Genomic DNA, 22,164 nt, shown 5'->3' with positions numbered 1-22,164 from the left:
ACTCTCTAATAGATATCATTGTATGAGTAAGCTTCAACGTCGGAACGATGTGGGATTCCAAGTTTCTACCATACCGAAGAACCCTGTATATATCTCCACGAACTAATTGTTCCCTTCTCTAATAATAATGGTGAAATATATGAGGCATATATAAATATATATTTATTTATTACATTTATATATATATTTATAAAATACACATACAATTTGTAAAATACAAATCCAAGTTGAATTTTGAAAATTACATCGCATAAAACGTTTGATAACAAAATTTAGGAACAATAGCTGCATATCAACAACAAATTATGCAAATTCTTGAAAACGTGAAGAATATTCATATACAGATCGTACCTAAAATGTATCACTCTGTATACTCCTGTAGATTCGCCACTGATGTAAACAGTTAGACGTATCTATCTTCACTTTGTCCCTGGGAAATTAAAAGAAAAATAAAAAAAACATATTCACAGCGAAACTAACATACGTGAAAAAATTTTTTCAAGTTTTCCTACAACAATTTAAAAGTTCCAAAAGAACAAACAGTATGAGAAAGAAAAAGCGTAATGCACCCGTCTTTTATTTGTCTAAATATTGCAGAAATCTAAAATATGAATATGTTGAGCCAAAACATAAAAAGGAAATAATATTGTTCATCAAACACTCGAACTGTGAGTAATTTTAAAATCTTCGACAATAAGAAAATCTTAATAACCCGTCAAAATCAAACCCTAACTTGAAGGCCAAACCGTTCCAATACAACAAAAGCAAAACTCACATATTCTTTCATGTCACTGATGGTCCCGTAGTGATTCTTCATATTGCACTCCCTGTATACAGATACGTTTCTTTGTTTACCGAGTGTTCACTTGTTGATGTTGCTCTGAGGACAGGCCAAACGTAACTGACGGAAACGTTGAGTTTGAGTGACTGCGACCGCATTATCAGGTTACCATTCGGTTGGAACGAGATCCCTAACTTTTATTTCTGTCCGGCTTAGTAGTTGGATCTTGTGGGTCTATTGTTGTGAGAGGAAACTCTTTTGTTTTGTTTCCTGCCGGAATTTTATTTATTCGATATGGGTCCGAGTTGACAAACGTTATTGTGTTTATGAGTAATTTTGGGAGGGATTAGGTTTTCGGAAAAAATCTTTCTTGAATTTTTATTTCTTTTTTATCGACCTTTTTTTGGGTAATTGTTACCTTCCACAATCTGAAAAAATATAAAAATTATAATGGAGAACTTTATACAAGTGTAGACGGGCAAACTTTTTAGTTTACCCCGATAAGTTACTGCGTAAAAATGAAAGTATTTTCCACAAAGAAAAATCTTCTATTTATCAGTAACTTGTCGTATTTAACAATTTTGCCTATCAAAAAAATTATTAAGAAATAATACTTATCTTTTACGTTTCGGAGGCCAAAATCTGCCTCCGTCTTAAGAAATGGATAAAAATTCGAATATATACGCAGTTATTCCTTTTTTGAGAGCTTATTTCTTTACTTCTTCGACAGATGTCAAAGAAGTTTTGAAACATGTAATTATGTCAATGTTGTTGATTGACAACTGAAACATTCGATGTAATACAAGGTACTCTCCGATATCAGTTTGTTGCCATTTCGCCACTATCCAAAGTTTTCTTCAAGATGGGTAGCCAAGTACGGTCTATTTCTAAGGAGCTATTCGAGATACAATTCTCTCCAGACATGAGAATATACGCTGATTCTTTTAGCTTACGTCTCTTAGAATGAGGCTCATTGATAATCATCCTTGTCCTATTCCATTCCACCCGATGTTCACCGTCTGATTTTAAAATGTGTTCTGATAATTTTGATCCTGTCAATTGTCTATTTTTTATATAATCTCGATGTTCATTCTCACGCACTTTCAATGGTCTTGAGGTTTCACCAATGTAACTCTTACCATAAGAACAAGGTATTTTTTTTCTTCAGTGTTGTTGGGTTTTGTATGTGTGGGTATAGATCTCAGTGTATTTCTTCAAAATACTCCATATATATGTTACTTAAGATGGGAGATAAAGGGGAACCCATAGCCATGCCAAATTCTTGTTGATAGAAATCATCTCTATATTGAAAATAGGTTTTGTCTATACATAATTTTAAAAATTCTAATATAGAATTAACATCCAACTTCGTTCGATGTTTTAAAGTTGAGTCATTTTCCAACCTGGATTTGACAATTTGAAGAGTTTTATCAACAGGAACATTCGTGAAAAGACTTTCAACATCAAAGCTCATCAGAACATCACCATCACTGAGTGTTATGTATGGGTTGTATTTTTTAGGAAACTATTACTTTTTCCTGAAATTGGTTTCAAAATTTCCAAAAGGTATCTTGCTAATTTCTGACAGGGAGATGCAATGGAACTTACAATTGGTCTTAAAGGGACATTAGGTTTATGTATTTTTGGTGAACCATAGAAATGAGGAGGTTTACTAAAATGAGAAATTAGTTGAACAAAAAATTTATAGAACATTGGCTAAATATAAAGACATGCTAACCAAAACAGAACGCACTCAACTAATTTCTCATTTTAGTAAACCTCCTCATTTCTAAGCTCTCAAAAAAGGAATAACTGTGTATATATTTGAATTTTTATCCATTTCTGAAGACGGAGGCAGATTTTGGCCTCCGAAACGTAAAAGAAAAGTAGTATTTCTTAATAATTTTTTTGATAGGCAAAATTGTTAAATACGACAAGTTACTGATAAATAGAAGATTTTTCTTTGTGGAAAATACTTTGTTTTTTACGCAGTAACTTATCGGGGTGAACTAAAAAGTTTGCCCTTCTACACTTGAATAAAGTTCTCCATTATAATTTTTATATTTTTTCAGATTGTGGAAGGTAACAATTACCCAAAAAAAGGTCGATAAAAAAACTGATTTTTTCCTCCACAAAAAATGACTTTCGTTGAATATTATATTTCTTATTCCAAAGATATTGGATTGAATATTTCTTGCTATTTTTCTGCTTGAGTATAATAAAAGTCAAACCGAAAATTCCTCCCGAAAACTTCCGTCTAATATAAACCACCGAATAGTCCAATTAGTCTACCTAATGAGTGCTTCATATTGTATAAATATGAAGCACTCATTAGGTAGAATTAATTCAGTATGAGCACGCCTGCATAATATGTTATACAGGGTGTTTCAAATTCGATCCTCACCATTGGGATCTCGGATACTATGAGAGATACGAAGATGGTTAAGTTGACTGACTAACAATATGCCGTTGAGGAAGTTCTGAAATTCTGAGTATATCCGGAGATATCCGAAAAAAACGGAAATTTGGGAAAATGGTTTTTATTTTTTCTGGCTTTATTTTTGGAAGTTGCTATCTGGCGTTTCGTCTTCCGGCCACCATCATCAACTTTATTTTTTCTTATGGGCGCTACATTGGATTCTTTAAATAGAACCAGATTTTACCTTTTCAATGATATATAATACGTTATCATTCTTTTTAAAAAATTGGAGAAATTAAAAAAAATTCATTCTTATCATAATAGGCTTTGACTTTGATGTTTCTAAATTTGACTTTCAATTTGCTACATTCAATGACATTTTGTTATTGTACAAGTCATTGAATTTTTGGCGAAAAATGGCTTTCACAATTGAAGAAAAAAGAGATATGATACAAATTTATTACAAATACGATTTGAAAAGCCGAGGAAAAAATACGGAGACTAAATGGACCAGGAAAGTAAAGAAAATTTGATAAATGAGTTATGTATGAGGTAAGTTCAATGAAAATTGATAATTTGCAGATAAACATGAACAACCCCAGACAGTTCCGAGAAATTCAACCTCAAGTGCGATTAAGTACACATGTGTGGGCAGGAATTTACAAAGATAGAATTTTATTTGACGGAATTCCTAATGAAGAAACCTATCACCAGTTTTTAATGTCGATTTTCGAAGACTATTTGGATGACCTACCTTTGGCTAACTATAACAACATCTGGTTTCAACATGATGGTGCTCCACCTCACACTACCAGACTTGTATCTAATTACCTGACTGAAAAGTTTGGTGATGAATGGATAGCGAATAAAGGGCGGGTGAGGTGGCCAGCAAGGTCCCCAGACCTAGGTGTTATGGATACACTGCAATTTTTCGAAAAAGAATGATAACTCATGATACATCATTGAAAAGGTAATATCAGGTTCTATTCAAAACAAAAAAATCCAATGTAGCGCCCCTAAGAAAAAATAAAGTTGATGATGGTGGCCGGAAGACGAAACGTCGGGTAGCAAATCTGAAAACAACACGTTGTTCCTGGGTCAGTTGAAATTTGTACGGGTGCAGGCCCAAGTTACGACGCAAAAATCGCCAAGTTGTGGACTGCAAAACGCCGAGTTCTTGTGAGCGACGCTAAAACGACTGCATCGGATTATCCTGCACACTCTCACAGATAGCGGAGAAGTTCACCACATTGCGAATAGTCCTCTCAGTAGGACGATTATGGCGACCGTAATTGACGAAGCGCGCGGTACGTTGTCCGAACAGAACACCCATTTTTATACAACAATTTTATCGCGTGTTGCTGAATGTTATACCCGTCGGTGACTTGGCAAGACAGTCTGAATCAATGACAACTAATTTGACAGATGTAGTAGCTTCAACAAGATGACTGTTATCAATTGTCAAAGCTCGGAAGCCCTTGTTGAAAGGCCCGTTACATCAATTTTGATTAACTGCTGAAACATTCTACGCAGTACAAGGTATTCGGGGTGAACTGGAAGGTTAGTCCTTTCATTACCCAAAAAAAGTTTCGATAATTCGAATCATCTCATTTTTTCAAGGCCGTAGCCAGGGGGGATCAAGGGGGATTGATCCCGCCCGAAAGTTCTACAAGCAACGACCATCCAAAAATTATATCAAATACAACAATTGGGTTGTTTCACAGGAGCCATGAGAATAACGCTAACCGCGGCAATGAAATTAATTATTGGTCTGTCCCCTCTGAACCTGTACGTTAAGGAGGTTGCGTTAATGGCCATGTTACGATTGCGCACGGCTGGTGTAAACCTCGAAGTAGGAATGAGTCAATTGAGGCTGAGCCTATGGCGAGAAGCGGTTACTGCGCAACCTCTGCTGCAGGCAACCAGTGATGCAATTGTACCCAGGGTTGTGGTTAATGAACACTACAAAATACAAATAAAACAGAACACAGAGTCAGATGCTACAAATGCAATACGCATATATACAGACGGCTAAAAAACCAAAGAAGGCTCAGGATGTGGAGTGTACTCCAGATCACTAAGCCTAAGGATCTAGTGGAGAATGGGAAAAAATACCAGCGTGGTCCAAACAGAACTGGCTGGTATCTCAATTGCCACAAAAGAAAAAATCTGGAAAGGAATTTCTGGCAAAAAAATAACAATCTGCACTGATAGCAGACAAGCTCTATTAGCTTAGAACAGACAACGTGTTACCTCAGGCCTAGTACTAGAGTGCCACCAAGATTTAGCCAAAGTCTCGGTAGATAATAACATTATCCTGAGGTGGACGACAGGAGTAAAGGTAATCGCATTACCGACTCTTTAGCCAAAGAAGCGGCTAGACTAAAAATTTTAGGACCCAGTGGAACCTACGGCCTGATGACTTCGACAATTGCGGAACTAGTCAAACGTTACACCCATGATCAATCCCTAAAGAGATACTATTGGAATTATAAAATATGTTAGAAATTTTATCAAGTCCTTGGCAAAACGAACCAAGTGATTGAAAGAGAATATTGAAAAAAACTTCCCCGAAACACAATGGAAAAACCTTACGGCAATGTGCGTACAAACTTTCGAAGATCTTGGCGACGCTACCTGTTTCCACATGTACCCCTGAAAGGACTTTCTCTTGTCTGAAACGCCTCAAAACTCATTTAAGAAACTCCACAAGCCAAGAACGACTAAACGGTTTGGCGTTAATGTCAATCCACCGTAGAATTGACATCCAAACCGAGGAAATAGGTAATTGATTTGTTTGCTGCAAAGAAAGCTAGAAAACTAAATTTGATTTTGTAAAAAGATGTTAATATTTCTGTAATGGTTTTCTAATAAATATATATGATCATGTAATACAACTTTTTTTCTTTTTCTTTCGTTGTTTTTATATTTCATGTTTTTCTACTGTTCCACCATATCCACCCCCCCCCCCCGAAATTGTTTTCTGGCTACGGCCTTGCATTTTTTTGCAGTAACCCATTTGTGGAGTTTTTGAAAATTTTAATTAAATTTTTTCAACACGATTCAATATCAATACTAAAAAACGCAGTTGAACTTTGATTATATCATTGACGAAAATACAAAACAAAAATGCGATGCTGTTATTTTTTCATTAACGTTCAACACATCATGAACCTTCACCTGGACAAAGATTGCTCGAGATAGATAACCAGACATATTATTTTGGGAGGTCTGAACTGGTGTTTCGACACTGATCCAATTTTCAATTAATATTTTGTTGGTAAATAAATGAACATGTAATTCAATGACGGTCATGTATATTTCGATATATGATTTAATTCGATACTGATAAAAGGTCAAGTACTATTTGTTAAAGGGTAATGGACACATTTCAGCAACATGAGATTGCCAAATTCCCGCAAAATATAATAATATTTTGATAGCCGAGGTATTTTTAGCAAAGCGAGGTTACACCTCTCAAAGCGAAGCAGTAACTCGTCTTGATAATGCCATCTGAGATGATGGCGAAACGTCGACTATCGAATAGTACACAACGGATGAACACCCGGAAAAACAACACATCATATTCTATATATATATATATATATATATGTATATATATATATATATATATATATATATATATATATATATATATATATATATATATATATATATAAATATATATAAATATATAAATATTATATATATATATATATATATATATATATATATATATATATATATATATATATATATATATATATATATATATATATATCGATTGAAGACAAAATGTGAAAAACCAGAAAGGTACTTCATAAAAATAGCTGCGTAAACGCAAGCGAAAATATAAGTGGAACCACCTATTGGTGTGACACCCAAGTCAACTTGCCAAGTTTTTATGTCAGTGTTGGTGGTTTGACCAATCAACCGGCAACTGCGGTAGCAGAAATTTGGGAAGCTAACCTGAAATGCCATCGGAAAACAAATCCACATAAAAACTTGTCAAGTTGACTTGGGTGTCAGCAAGCAAGTAGGCTGCGACTAATTTATCATTTATATGTTCAGGAATTGTCATTTCGTGATTCACGTTAAGATGTCACTGAAAAATGTAACCAAACTAAAATAACTGAGAACTAACGAACGAAAACTATAATAAAAATACGAACAACGTAAAGATTGGGATGACAAAAAATTTCAATTTCAAAACCAAAAGTTGAAAATTATTTTTGACAATGACAGATAATAATTACTTTGACTGACTTAGCGGGGACTCGAACAATTCAGAATAGCGCCATCTTGAGAAAACTCTCGTAAGTATCGTTAAAAGCAACAGGTGGTTCCTTCAAAAAGTTCGAAACAAAACCTAATCGTTGCAAACACCAAGGTTTCTAGGAATCTTAATTCACCTTTAATTTGCAATTCAAAATAAAACTAGATAACGGCTCAATTGTCAATTCAAGTAAAAATGGAAATTATACGTATTTCTGGTGATAATTACCAAAGTGAAAGAGAAGTAGGTAACTAGAATATTCAATGGATGGCTGTTAAACATCCATAAATTTAACAGTCATAATTCACTTATCGAGGAACAATTACAAATCAAAACACAACAAGACCTAACATTCAACATACTACACAAAACAATACACACTTCTAAAAACTGTTATCCTAGAGAAGATCCAACACAAAGAATATTACCTGATGTGACCCAAAAACAGGCAAATTCACCTAAAGTACCTGCAGTACCTGCACTAAGGCGTTCTGACCGCATAAAAGGACAAACAAGAGGATGACACGTTCAGTTTGAGTTTGAGTCTTGAGATGAAAGCACGACCAGCTATTGAAAGCTCTCGCATATAATAAATGGGTACTATGGGTAATATTCGGTAATATTCGATTATAATTGTGTGAATAATTTCCTTTTAAATTATGGCTCTGGAAATTGGTTGACTGAGTTAAATAAAAACACAATAGCAACTTTCAAGTCTCCCTATGTACCGTAGAATTTTTCGAATTTTTGTTTTTCATTTATAGGTACCTATTCATATTTTTTACATTGCTCTGAGCGTTTTCTACAATGAACTTCGAATAAGAAAACCTTTTATGATTATTTGAAACATATCTACATCAAAAATATATAATATGTGTTTTAATGAGCAGAAAAAGATATGATAGCAATAATAACATCCGAAACGAACACTATAATTGTAATAAAGTAAAATATATAGGTACCCAAAAAATAATTGTGCAATAAATGTTCGAATTGGAGTCCTTCGATTTCGAGACAAATAATGGGCCAATAAGATGGCCTGCAAGATCACCAGATCTCACTATTTTGGACTATTTTCTATGGGGGACATTGTAAAATAGGATTTACGCTGGCAGAGAGATAAAAAATTTGGAAGACTCAAGATTGAGGATTTTGAATGACTTCCCAGCAATGCAGCAAATAAGTGTATTGAGACAATCAATAATATGAAAAACCGAGTTTAAAAATGTCTCGAAAAATCCCGAAATATAAAATTGAAATTAATTTCTCAGTATGAAGTAAACGCCTACGATCCAAAAACTACAAGAAAAAATACAGGTCCGTATTTAAAAATTCAAAGATGGGGGTGGCCCAAGTCAGATGACATTCTGTATAAAAGATTCATGGATATATTCTGAGAGTCCACATCAAGTGTCAATAGCAAAATGTGGACAGATTCTCAATATGTCTGCGAATAAAGAAGATATACTCAAAAAAATAATTTGGGATTTTTTGGTTTTTCCTGTATATCTCCAGAACCAAAAGAGCTATATTCGATTTCTTTACATCATTGAATAGGTCTCTAAAATACGCAAGTTTGCCATAATTTAACCGACACTCTATCTCTTATCGTTTACGAGATCCCCATGTACAGAAACGAATTTTTATAATTTTTTTCTGCTTCAGAAAAAAATATAACGTTGGTCAGTATTTGTTTATAACAAATTATAACAGATTTAAACAGATAAACAGTCGGGACTTTTTTATCGGAAATTTCCTCCTCTTTAACGAGCTTTTTCAAAATTGCTTAAATATTATTATTTTTTGAGTTATTAACGAAAAACTAAATACCATTTTTTTCAATCTAATTTTGTTAATAACAATTGCAATTTTTTACCTGCACCAAAATCCTTCAAAAACATTTTCTAGAGATGATTCCGAACCGAATGATCTATAGCTCATATTTTTAGGACCTTTATCTCTACTTTTTATATTTTTGAACTTGTTGATTAGACTGATTGAGATACTTTCACGGGAGGTGCTCAAGTGACTTGGCACATTTGGCACTGATCATATCAGAAATACGCGACGGACTGTGGCTGCTCATCGTTTTGAGATTCAACTCAGTACACTTGGAACTCCACTGTTCAAGAATTCTTTCATTCAGAGAACTGCGTTTATGTGGAATAAACTTCCTGAGAACGTTTTCCAATGGATTTGATTTTCAGCGATTCAAATCCAATGAGAATCACTACTTTCGCACAAACACCGCTCTAAGAGTGCCTTTAGGAATTTCAATGTTTCGTATGATGGCTGTCCCCAGACGGCTTCTCAGTGCCATTAGTAAAAATATTGTTTCGGAAGTTTGTATCCTGTTTTTCACATTCAATATGAGTCACTTTCATATCTTATCGGCTTCTTCCAACGGATTTTTCTGCTCCTATCATATCGCTTTCGTTAAGCACATGTTTGGCACTTCTTATTCTTATCCAAAATATGTAACACAGTACCTACAGTTATTTAAATTTATTACAAATACTACCTTTACAATCAAACCGAATGTCTCATCACCACATACTAAGGATAGCTTACTATACCCATTTCCATGTTTGAAATAATGGTCGTATACAGGGTGTAACAAAAAGGTAGATCATAAATAGATCCATATATTCTGGGGTCAAAAATAACTCGATGCACATAACTTACCTTGATGCAAATGTGCACACATAAACAGTTACACGTACTTGGAAAGTACAAAATGAAAATCGATTTTTTCCAATATTCCATGAACTGTTTAAAATTTTGTGATGAAAATGGAGCCATGACTTTCTTATCGTAAGAGCTTCATTTTCATATAGAACCACAGCCTATAAAAACTTAGGGGGTATTGAACCCCCTAAAACCCCCAAACTTATCTATGCGTTGAAATTAAATTAATATTGTAACACCATTGGTTTAATACATCATTTTTGAAGTTCTTTATCTGGTAGCACTTTTTCGTAATCCTTTCAAAATTCATTAGTTGGCTGTTCAACACTTGTGGATAAATAACAAACAGTTGCTTCAACAATTACATACTGTCATTTTACGAATGTGAAAAATTTTCTGTTACAATGATTTATATGTTTGCAGAAATGGCAAAAATGCCATTTCTCCATTTAATTGTGGATAAGGTTAGTTAGGCTAAAACAAGGTATCATATAATTAAAAAACTTCAGAACAAAATTGTAAGGTGTATATACAAGTTGAACTAAAAGGAGCCTTCAGTCAACTTGCATAAATCAAAAAAACTATTAGATTTTTCTCATAATCAAAAGTTTATAAAATGCTTTGAACTATTTTCATAAGTCCTCCTATTGAATTACCTACTAAAACAATATGACTGACACTCACCAAATATTAATTTGAGAAAACTACTTGTACCACACAAACGTTCATAATAAAATTTGGACGGCTTTTTAACATTGATAACGCATTGAATGCCAGATAAGATATAAATCCATAAATAAAGGATTCATCAACACAGGATCATATATTAAAATGTGAGATGAATAAATATAGAAAGAAGGTAGCGGTCGATAATATTGTATTTTTGTATGTGTTTTTAATGAGCAATCAAAGGCACAGTGAAATGCTTCACTTTACTTTCTACATGAATAATAGATTTAGAAAAATAAGACTTGGATAATGTAGCCTATAGAACAAACATTAATATGTTACCAACAATAATAGTAAAATGAAAATGGGAGAAATAAGCTGACTTGTTGTTCTTGAATATTTTCTAAAAGGGTTAAATAAAAGTAAATTGCTGGATGCAAATACCAAATGAATGTTTGTCGTCATGACTATGCAGTTATTATATATTTGGCAGAGAAAGACGTTTGTTTGGAACTTTAATGAAGGTTCTAAATTTCAGAACCACTGTACAAAAACCAATTACCTAAATGGGCTGATCCTTCTTTGGTGAATTTGTTTTCCAAAAATGAAAATTAAATTTCTTATGATTCATTTGAATTAGTTTCATCATAAATGATCAATAATTAAGTAGGTATAGTATATACGAAGTCAAATCGAATGGCAAAAAAACTAAATATTTACCGAACGTCGGCAGCTTTTTTATGGCATGGGTGGCGTGGTATAATTCGAGGTCTAATCATTATTTTCATGTGGGAGGTTTTACATGGTATCAACTAGTAATTTTATAAGACCCGGTTAGGTTAGATCCAAAGTAAGTGCGTCTGTTGCACTCTACATTAAGTTGATTTATGCAATTGGCAAAGTGCAGAAGTCTATATGAAGTCCATCTAGTCTCTCTCTCCAGAAAAATGTGGAGAGGAGGTAGCTCTAGAAGGATCTCCATGGCCGCTGACAGTGTGGTACTGATGGCCAGACAAGCCTGTCTCTGTATAAGCAAGAGAGCTTCGCCTGGGCCGTTTTAAGTAAAGCATTCGGCTACCAGGCAATTGCACCACACGTGATTATTGGTCTGATAATTTTCACATTAATTCAATGGATTTGTTTGGGACCTAAACCCCAAAATTTACCACAAAGCCTTCGACATGTGCATAGGGACAGCTTGGCGTTTCCTCCGCTCCAAATGGAATGACCTCACCATTGAGGGAAGGTGGCGTTAGATCGTAAAATTTTCTCCTCCTGGTGAAAGGGATTATCACGGTTTTGTTGGGGTTGACAGATATCTGCTCCCTCTCTGTGAACGTCTATCGTGCTTTGGAAAATATCTCAAGCTACCCTTCATGTCATTACCATGTCAACGGTCATGGCAATTTATTTTTGTAGGTGAATTTATATATCCTTCAACATTGGTAGATTTCCAACTACCGTGTCTATTCAAATTTCTGATGTTTTCACCATTATCAGCAAATAACATCGCTGCTATGACCTGTCTAATTTTGAAGATTGAGTGAATTTAAAAATTCACAAAACTATGGATACCAATAGGCCGAATCGAATATTTTCTTTTCATTTTAATTTACGAGTAATCTGTTATGTGGAGTATGAGATGGCCGTAAAGATAAATATTGCCTATACAACAACAGTTTTTCTTTCATTCAATATGTGTTTCGGAATTCGGTTTTTCCACAAGTATTATGTCTTCGATATCTCTAACAATGACTCCGGCCATGAAAGCCTTTGTTCTTAAAATAAACTTTATTTTTATCAGTATTTTGGAACGTCATTTGTCACTGTTATGTTCACAACGGAACTTTTCGTTTTCAACTCTCATTACACATTCTTTTTCTTGGTGATTCGTATCTGGGTCCATTATAATTTAATAATCGTATCTGTGAGTATTATTATTTGAACAGCGATATTGTCATTAACATTGTTCGATAGCACTGGAAGCTAAGGCCATACAACCGATAGTTTTCTTCTCTTTTACGTTCATTGGCATTAGCTACCGGAGCTATATGGACCGGGTATCATCGTAGTTTACAGTCGTTTCCACAGAACTCAAAATTTTATGTTACGACTAGAACTCGTTTAAAATATGTCAGATGAACAAATCCATTCACAGTGACGGCACATAACTCAATTTGCGGAGCGGCTCGTCCTCTATATTACTAAATACTACATCTGTACTGGATGACCACAGTTTAAAGTATAAAACAAGGAAAATAAATTTGATAGAATCGGCCGATACTTGATGAAAATCTATGTTTTTAAAAAAGAAACTTCATTGTGAGATTTTCACTAAACAGTTAAGAAAAAAGAGGCGGTAGTGCACTAATGGAGACGATAAATTATAGAATGTATTGTATCGTATCAGTAACTTGAATCTCTTCTATGGGTATTTTTACAGATTTAATGAAGATAAAAAGACAGGAATGAAGATTGTATATAATTATTTAGAGCAGGCAGATATACATAATCGTAAAACAAAATGGAAGAGCATACCATTTCAATGCCGAAACTTACCATTTTTTTTTCTTTATAATAAATATGCTTATTGGTTAAGAATGTACAATAATGATGGCTCGTCCACAAAAGATGTGTAGTTTTCTAATTTTAAGCATGCTGACTGAAATATGAAATTATACGAATGTTCCCCTGAACTAAACTATGTTATGGAAAATATTCTATATTTTAAAATAAAAATTAGAATATGTGTAACTCATTATGTTTTTCATATCATTGTAAAAGAACCATTCCTTTATTTTTCATTCATTTTCAGTTGTATCATTGAAATCAATTTTCCTATGATTGAATAAAATATAACACTGGAATATAATTTGAAAAATCTAATTTTAATACATACATTTTTTAGGTTAGTTTTTCTTAGCTCAAACGATCTGTTAAGGTAAAGTGAACTCTGAACAAATATACAAAAAAAATTATTAGTTCGTCCATGGACAACTCTCCTTTTGCAAATGAAGTTATTCATCATATTCAATATAATTTGTTATAAAGTGATTGCACACAGTAAATAATTTGTAGGTACAAAAATCGTCTTTTGAAAATCAGAAGCTAATAATTATGTAATAATTGTAAAAATCTTGAACGTGTAATTTCTTGAGAATATATCACTTTTTGTTCTTAATAAAATCTTCGCACACTAACTCAATTATATATATTTTCATCCTAAACGATTTGATTTTTAAAACACCACAAATCTGATGCACCCATTATAAAATAATTGTATTGTGAGTGCCGATAAAAAAATGTGAGTTGTGTTCCGAAATTATTAATTAAAAAAAGGTTAATTGAAACGCCAGTTTTTTTCCCGAACTCCTAACCCTATTCTCAGCACCTAAATTATAATCCAAAAGTATCATACAATTGCCGCCATAACTATATATGTCACATTCTAAATATCACTCCAGATAATTGCTTTCCTCGACCGGTCGACACTGGCGAGATAAGACCCGAAAGGATACCAAGACGTCGCCGTTACCGCGGACCCGTGCTCTTTCAGAATGGTCTCGACTTTTGCGCTAGCCATCCCCCACACGTAAACGCTACCATCCGCCGAGCCGACCGAAATATACTGCCCATCAGGACTGAAAGTCGCCCTTGCATAGTCGCAACCGACCTTGAAGCCATCGCACCCGAACAGAGTCACTACCTGGTTCATTCTCAAGTCGAGGAGCTTCAACGTATCGTCCCTGACACAGCAAACGAGATACTTCGAGTCCCTGGTCAAGTCCAACGAGGTTACTTTACCATTAAGAATGACATTGTTCGTGCTCGTCTCAGATCGGATGTCCCAAAAGCGGATGCTCTTGTCGAAGTGCCCGCTGATGATTATCGAACCGGAACTGTCGACAGTGACGAGATCGTTGCAGCTGGAACCAGCGAACTTAGTTTCTATGCAGGCTCTACTCTTGAGGTCCCATATCTTCAGGGTGCGATCGTGGCTGCCCGTCACGACCTTGGAGGCCTCGCCCAGGAACTTGGCCGCCATGACCTTGCCGGAGTGCCCCGTCAAAGTGTGGCGCAGCCTCTGATCCGACACGGTCCACACCCTGGTCGCATAGTCATTCGAAGCAGCCAGGATCAATGACCCGGACGAGTCAAAGTCGATCGCCATGACACCCGCGTTACTCCCGATGAGGACCCCTTTGCTCTCGCACGATCCCTTCGTAACCTCCCACAGCTTGACTTTCCTGTCCGCACCTCCGGTTGCGAGTACTTTGTCCAGAGGGCTCCACTTGACGGCGCTTACTTCCCCTTCGTGCGCATCAATCCTCGAATTTATCCTTGAAGGTAAACTCGAAGTACACACCGGACCGTAACCCTCTGTCAATTCTTCTGGGGAACTTCCCCTGCCCTCCCTGCATGCGTCCTCAATGTCCTTCTGCATCCGGGCGAACCTCTTTTTGAGGAAGTTGTCATTCTCCTCGTTCATTTTGTCGGCGTCTTTCGCCTTATATTTGATCAGACGCTCGACCATCTGGCCATTTTCCTCTTGCAGCTTGCGCAGCTTTTCTTCCACCGAGTTGAACAGCATTTGCAGGGCTTGGTGCTCATCTCTGAGTGTGTCGTTCAGGTAGTGGAGTTCGTTTTTGGATTTGTGTAGGAGAGAAACTTCCGCCTCCAGTCGGACGATGGTGGCTGTGTTTTCTGCCAGGCGGACATCCCTCGAGGCTATGGCTTTGTCCTTTTCTTGAATAGCGGCCGTTAGGTCGATGATTTGCTGGGAGTTTTCCCCTTTCCTTCTGTGCAACTCGGCGAGTTCTTCAGCCTGAGAGAGCAATTTTTGTTCTAGTTGCTGTATTCGTTCTTGGTATCTCACCTCGCTGTAATTCGAGATGGAACCCGAGCTGCCCGGTCCTTCTGTCTTCAACTTCTCGATCTGGATGGACAATTGCAAGTTTTCCGAATAGAGAGTATTTAAATTCTCGAAAATTTTATTGTGCTGGACAATCAAATCCTGAAATATGTCAGTTTCTCGACGATTCCTTTTTTGCACTTGACTCACTATAGAGTTCCTCCAATCCGTGGCCATTATTACTACTATTACACACTGCCTAGCTCCACAATTTGTCTAAGTGTGCTGTCCAATTAGAGGAATCATAATTGGATCTAAAACAAATTAAAGCAAGTTACACACCTGTATTCGTTTAGAGTTTTCTCACAAAACAGTAACACAAACTCTTTTAATTATCACAATCACCATCACACTGAAAACTGCACTAAATATAATCAGTTCTAAAAACCAAAAAAAAATTAGATTGTTTACTTAAAACTTTGTTTTTGTATCCGAATGATTAACTTTCCTGACTGAAATATTTACTGCTAGTAACTGTGGAATATCCAAAAATCTTAAGAGCATTACAAGAATTTTTGGTTAATTATTTTTTTTATTTTGTTGGACAGATGAAAAATTATGAGGTTTGGTAGTTGTATTTATTTCATGTGATTATGTTCACTTGAAACTCTTCTTTGAGTAGTCACGAAAAAAACTTCGTTATTCATGCATCAGATTAGATAAAATTTTGAAATGTAGTTGCTTTCTCACTCAGTTACCATACAATTTGGTAGCTTGTTCACCAAACTCTTTTATCGTGTTTAGGGATAAGGATATGTTTAGGGATAGGATATGTCTCTCTAGGCATCGTTAAGTAAATTGTCAACATATTCTAGTGTAGCTTCTCGTGTACTTTTCTAATTTTGAAAGAATTTTGAAGAAGCTATGGTATAGTGAAACTTGTGTTGCGTGTTTGCAAACTATTGAGAGAAAAATCTCACGTATTACTCACGTATCTCATGTATAACGAATAATGAAACAATTTTAGAAAATAACTGAATGTAATTGGCCGATATTTCATGATCTACATTAGATATTGGGATCTCGAATTATTTGATTTCCATATTTTTCAGAAGGTTGAGTAAAAACCTTTCTTCTGCAATTGAAGAATTTTGAATTCATGATTGAACTTCTTCTGTATCAAAGTGAGTAGTACGCATTTAATTCATTTTTCCATTATGCAAACTGTTTCTATGTTCTTTCATTCGTGCTTCGAATGTTCTCCCACTTTTACCTATGTAACCACACAACCATTTATAAACAGCTGACACTTTTGCGAAACTCTATATCAATCTAGTATGAAGAGTTCTGATTTCTTAAACGATAAAGGTGTAAATATACCATTCAAAACCAATAAGAACTTGAGCTTATATATTGAAAATATATAAGACAAGAGTTCAGTATTACATAGATCATAAGTTCATAAATTGCCACGTGGATTCATGCCGATGTTTTACATTGGTCAATCTGAAGGAACATTTAAAAATCGAATGAAAGAACATGTAAAGTTTCCAGAATGGAAAAATGAATTCAACTTATGCTAGTTGCCTCCTTACAGAAGGCAATCATGAATTTAAAACTTTCCATTTGCACATGAAAGGTTTGATACTCAATTCTCTGGAAATTATGAAAAGTAATAAATCAAAAATTACCAATATCTAATGACTAATTGGCATGATTTGGATAACCCCACCTTTGCTTAATATGTTCTTACCAGATTATTATTATCAGTCACTCTAGAAAAATTAACATGTAACAATCATTAATTTGTTGACCTATTTTTACCTGTTTTTATTAGTAAATTAGGGATTTATGTAGTTGAATCTAGCCTACTAAAATCATCTCATCAACCTGCAAATAATACGTTTTGTTTGTAGAATATAAAATATTATAATTTAGTGATCTCTTATGTCCTGCTGAAGGAAAGTAATGTCTAGGAAAACGTGTCCCGGTTTAGAGTTTAGAATTAGCAAATGAGCCTTCTCAGTTAAAGTTGATTCCAATTCTGTGGTTTTGCTCATAGAGTATATTCTTTTATAAACAGTGGAAACATGTCATCCGGGAATGTGTGAAGAACTCAAAACAACAACATTTTCAAGGTATTGGCCGTGACTGACTGTGGAAAATGATGAGTAAATTCTTTCCGTTATTTGGTGGTTGACATATAATCTACCACAAGATTACAAATTTCTTGTGGTTAGCCTCCTCATCCAAATTCCTTTCTATGAACTTACTGAATAATCGTTTCTTGAAAATGTCACATATTTTTCCTCGTATATTTGATGTCTTTATTTTTTATAATCAATAAACCGTTGGGGTTAATTATAAATAAGAAATGTATCTTGGACACTAAAAGAAGTGTTACCTTAACATAAAGATGTTACGTTAATAAAAACTTTTACAATATTCAATTGAACAAGTATCAGTGGGGTCAAGCAATTGTGTCGAAATTGTTGGAAATACGGGTGTGTTAATAAAATGGATATTGCGGTTCGAAAAATTTGAAAGCCACAATCTCATGATTCTTCTCAACTATCCATATATCCAAATGGCAGGAATTTTGGTTAGACGTATTCTAATGGATTCATCTCTGAAACATCTCTGGATGTTTTAATTCGTCTAAGAAGAGTTTGACAAGACCAACCAAGGTACTAAATTTGTAAGCACACCCACAAAAAACTATTTTTATGCAGCAAACAAATCATTATATTTCATATTCTAATATGAAGTAACACGTGGAATCATAAATTTGTAATAAACTTCATAGTGAGTTTGAGAAAATTAAAACCGAAAAAATGTTTTCTTGAAAGAGACTCTCACCATTCAGGCCCTTCCTCTGATTGCTTTTATACATAAGATGAAGTACTAGTTTATTTCTTCTTATAGCAGTGATATACTCCGAGACAAACTAAAGGGTTAAGAGTGGTAGTCTTAAGAACCTATTGATTCATCATAGACAAGTCATTTTTTCTGAGGCTGGATGGAATAATAATATTTCACCAAAATCAGAGTTTCCAGAGAGAGTATTCTTAATATTTATCTACTTATCTTGGGAAAAACTACAAATATATTAACATTCTTGAAAAATGCTCATTATGGAGTAGTTTTTTTTTCAATAGTTATCCAATTTTCAGTGTATTTTCATCTTGACTTATGAACATTTCTTCTGATAACAGTCAAGATGTAAGCAAAACATCTTCGTGGATACAAATCTGTCTATGACACTGTAGTTTTCTATCGTTCAGATATATTGACAATAGAGAAAAAGTAGATTGTTTGGAGTAGAAACGTAGCAAAATTTAGATTATTTTTTTATGGAAAAGTCCCCAACTATCCAAAACAAGTAAGGCCAACTGATACACTGTTTCGAGGTATACAAATCATATTCTGAAAGAGTGTTTATTGGGAATATGAATAACTTTATCGTGTTGAATCAATAAAATGCATGTCGATATATATAAGGCGACATTTGTAAACAACATTTTGAACATGACAATATACATGCTTTCATCCAGTAAGTAAACAAGTAATTCTTCCTAACTATGCTTCCTAGAACAAAATATTGTGAGAGCTTGCAATGTTGCATGTATGTTTTTGAAAACGTTCATACAATGTGTGTATGAATTCATGATGTACAGTAAATCCTACGATGTGATAGACAAGAGGAGAAATGTACAAAAATGTAATTTCTCGAAGAAAAGTGTTTGTTTATCAGAAATTTTTACTTGCCAAAAAATATGATTGGCGATGAAAAAAATAAAAAGTTTTATAAGGAGGTCTGAAAAGTTAAAAATGCAATTCATCCACAAGTGTAAATTAAACACTTTTGCCATCTGACCTGAGATCACTCACGAAATGAAGTAATTGGCTTCGTTGAAAAGCTGAATTTATTTGGTCAAGTTTGAAAAGATATAAGCCACAATACGGGTTGCAATGCATCTACTTTGGACCAACATACAAACTCTTATTTTAATGTTTTCGAACACCCTGTATATAATTTTGTTTTTTGCATTGACAATAGCAACTTTTTAGCAAACGATAATTTTTAAGAAGAACTTTTCTGTATAATTCTATTTTACTTTATTGTATTTGATTTTTGGAGGTCTCAAAGAACAATCTGACAAAGTAAATAGTCATTTATCTTCCCTTAATCAGCTACCTTTGTACTTGAAAAACAGTTTCATACCTCAAAAGAGGTCTATGCTAACCTTCATAAATAACGTGAGGAACTGATTGTAATTTGTGATTGTATAATTTGAAAAACTTTATATTACTGGTTGTGTTTCATAAATCAATGTAAGTAGCTATCGTTTACCTGTGAGAAGCGGCATAGTGTCGTAAAGATATGAGTTTCGTGCAATTGGTACAACTCCCTAAACATATCCATGCAAGCAACACATGCGACACTTTTACTGAAATGAGATATTTACAGATGATTCCTTCAGTGGTACTGCCATAGCTGTATTCACTTATGATGTTTCGAATCTTCTTAGAAATAACCTGAAAAGAACATATATTTTCGTTACTACGACTGAATAATGTTAAAGCACAAAAAAGAGGACAACTATAAATATATATCCAAAAAATGTTCAATGTTTACTTCAAAACTCAAAATTCATCAAAGAGTACTTATTTGCTTAAGGTGATGAACTGCCAAATTGCATATTTGCCAAATATTTAATTTGGTCATTACTAATATTTGGCAATCACGAACTCACCTTATCAATTTTTCAATTTGGCTTTTTACTTTTTTTTCGCTTCAGATGAAATAGTAATTCTCAGATGATAACACTTCCAAGTACCTTCAACTGTCAAATATTTCATTATTTATTTACATTTCCTTACAGCGTTTTCCATTGATGAAATTGTTGTACAACAGTATATCTCTGTCTTCTATTTCTTCATTTATTAATAAAGAACAGAAAAACATTGAGGTTACTCTAGTTTCACCGTTAAGGATCAGCTAATCAGTATTTCTGAAACAAAAGTATCACTATCTCTCTCTATATATATAAATTGACTTTTGCTTCCATTCAGTTCAGGCACATTGAGTCAAAACAAAAATCTATTCATATTTTATATACTCCCTCCAACAATCCATTTATATTAATATTCGGAATGGCGATATAATATATCAAATAAGATTTAACAAAACTAAATTTGAATATATTCCCAAATTCCCATTGTACTTGTCAAAGAAGGAACACCAAAGTTTTGTTCTTCGAGTAAAATACAACGAACATATCATCGAATTCGCGCATGCGGGCAACGAGGTTTGTTTGTGTGATCGACATTTCATTGTCAAGTCAGTTATGGTAGTTTTTCAAAATATCAATAAAACATCAGCTGTTTGTGATTCTTGAAAGCCAACCGCATATTTTGTTTAATGGGTCTTGTAGCCATGTACCATCTACCATGGGAGCGATTGCGTCTGTGCTGCAGTGGCATTGCACTTTTTGCAGTTTAATTAATCCCACAGAACAACTGACATGCATTCGATGTGGAACAAAAAGGGTGAATTCGATCGAAAGGAACCCATTTTTTGATACACTAGGAAGTGACAATAATTGTACAGTAATTCGTCGAACAAAATCTGTAGCCGAGAAAAATTCAGAAAGGTAAGATTATTAAAAATATTTCCGACCATTCATTAAAAGATCAATAATGTGGGTCAATTTTTTTCAGTGCTTTAGGTGATGGGTACTGTAGTAGTTTGATTAAATGCAAAGTTCTTTCCTCGACTTCATCAAAAACTACTGAAAATTCATATTTTGGTTTGAAAAAGTACTCAAGCTTACCTTGTTTATCTTCAAAAACTTACTGCGAGATTTGCGAGATTTATTTCTGGACTTGCACAATCCAATGTATCCTGTGTAGTAATTTTTTGCTAAAAATGAACCTAACAGAGTCTCCTTGTAAGATCTGTTCGCTGACACCCGTAGAAAACTATCGAAATTTTGATATTCTGAATTGTGATAGACCACCAATGTGTAAATGCCAGAGAAACAAGTCTTTATCTTTTATTAAAAGTTTGAGTTGTTCTGTGGCTCAAAAAAGCAGCTGTGATTCAAAAATAGACGGCCAACAACCAAAAAATATAAGAACTACTGCTAGTGGTATAAACAGTGTACATCCCACCAATAATTACATGTGGACGGTAAAAAGTTTGTTACCGAGAGGCACATGGACCTGTAATAAGTGCACTTTATTGAATAGTGCTAACTTGACACAGTGCGAAGCTTGCGAGTCGCCATTCTCTCCTGATTTAAATAGCAATATAAAACCTAGTGTCATAATCAAGGTAATGATTTTTGTCTCAGAATATACATTGATTCTCTATCTTTGCCTATTTTGAGTTACATGTACATGCTTGCCGCTTGAAACTTTCTATGCCTATAGAACTGTATTCTTTTCTTGTTATCATTTATTGTTATATTATA

The 22,164-nt window shown here is 34.4% G+C and overlaps 3 protein-coding genes across 6 annotated transcripts in view; 1 reads left to right on the top strand and 2 right to left on the bottom strand.

Moving 5' to 3' along the window:
- Nucleotides 1-20,179, bottom strand: part of LOC111509023 (proton-coupled amino acid transporter-like protein pathetic) — a 43,184-nt gene extending 23,005 nt beyond the window's left edge. The window contains exons 1-2 of one of the 4 annotated variants that reach the window (XM_074176117.1): nt 776-1,353; nt 352-430 (exon numbers count right to left, since the gene is read on the bottom strand). Coding sequence is in view for 2 of the 4 variants with exons in the window: in XM_074176115.1 (XP_074032216.1) it covers nt 20,040-20,111 (72 nt within the window). In the remaining 2 variants the exon portion in view is untranslated. Of the gene's footprint in view, nt 1-351; nt 431-775; nt 1,354-10,848; nt 10,948-20,039 lie in introns of those variants that run through there. The other 3 variants (XM_074176115.1, XM_074176118.1, XM_074176116.1) reach the window with 3 other exon arrangements.
- Nucleotides 13,701-20,180, bottom strand: Atg16 (Autophagy-related 16). Its single transcript, XM_074176114.1, has 2 exons — nt 20,040-20,180; nt 13,701-15,999 (listed from the first exon to the last, which is right to left on the bottom strand). Exon 2 carries the CDS (start codon nt 15,920-15,922, stop codon nt 14,282-14,284), a length of 1,641 nt encoding a protein of 546 aa, XP_074032215.1. The 5' UTR covers nt 15,923-15,999; nt 20,040-20,180; the 3' UTR covers nt 13,701-14,281.
- Nucleotides 20,181-20,988: 808 nt separating this feature from the next.
- LOC111503863 (calpain-D) overlaps nt 20,989-22,164 on the top strand; it is a 32,681-nt gene continuing 31,505 nt past the window's right edge. Inside the window, exons 1-2 of the mRNA XM_074176113.1 lie at nt 20,989-21,342; nt 21,410-22,025. Coding sequence (XP_074032214.1) covers nt 21,140-21,342; nt 21,410-22,025 — 819 coding nt within the window. The 5' untranslated portion in view covers nt 20,989-21,139. The remainder of the gene's footprint in view (nt 21,343-21,409; nt 22,026-22,164) is intronic.

This window comes from Leptinotarsa decemlineata, unplaced genomic scaffold (genome assembly GCF_025532065.1).
Source record: "Leptinotarsa decemlineata unplaced genomic scaffold, Ldec_3_MD MMD2_tig00001621_RagTag_RagTag, whole genome shotgun sequence".
Taxonomy (NCBI): domain Eukaryota; kingdom Metazoa; phylum Arthropoda; class Insecta; order Coleoptera; family Chrysomelidae; genus Leptinotarsa; species Leptinotarsa decemlineata.
This window is presented reverse-complemented; position numbering and strand designations above follow the sequence as displayed.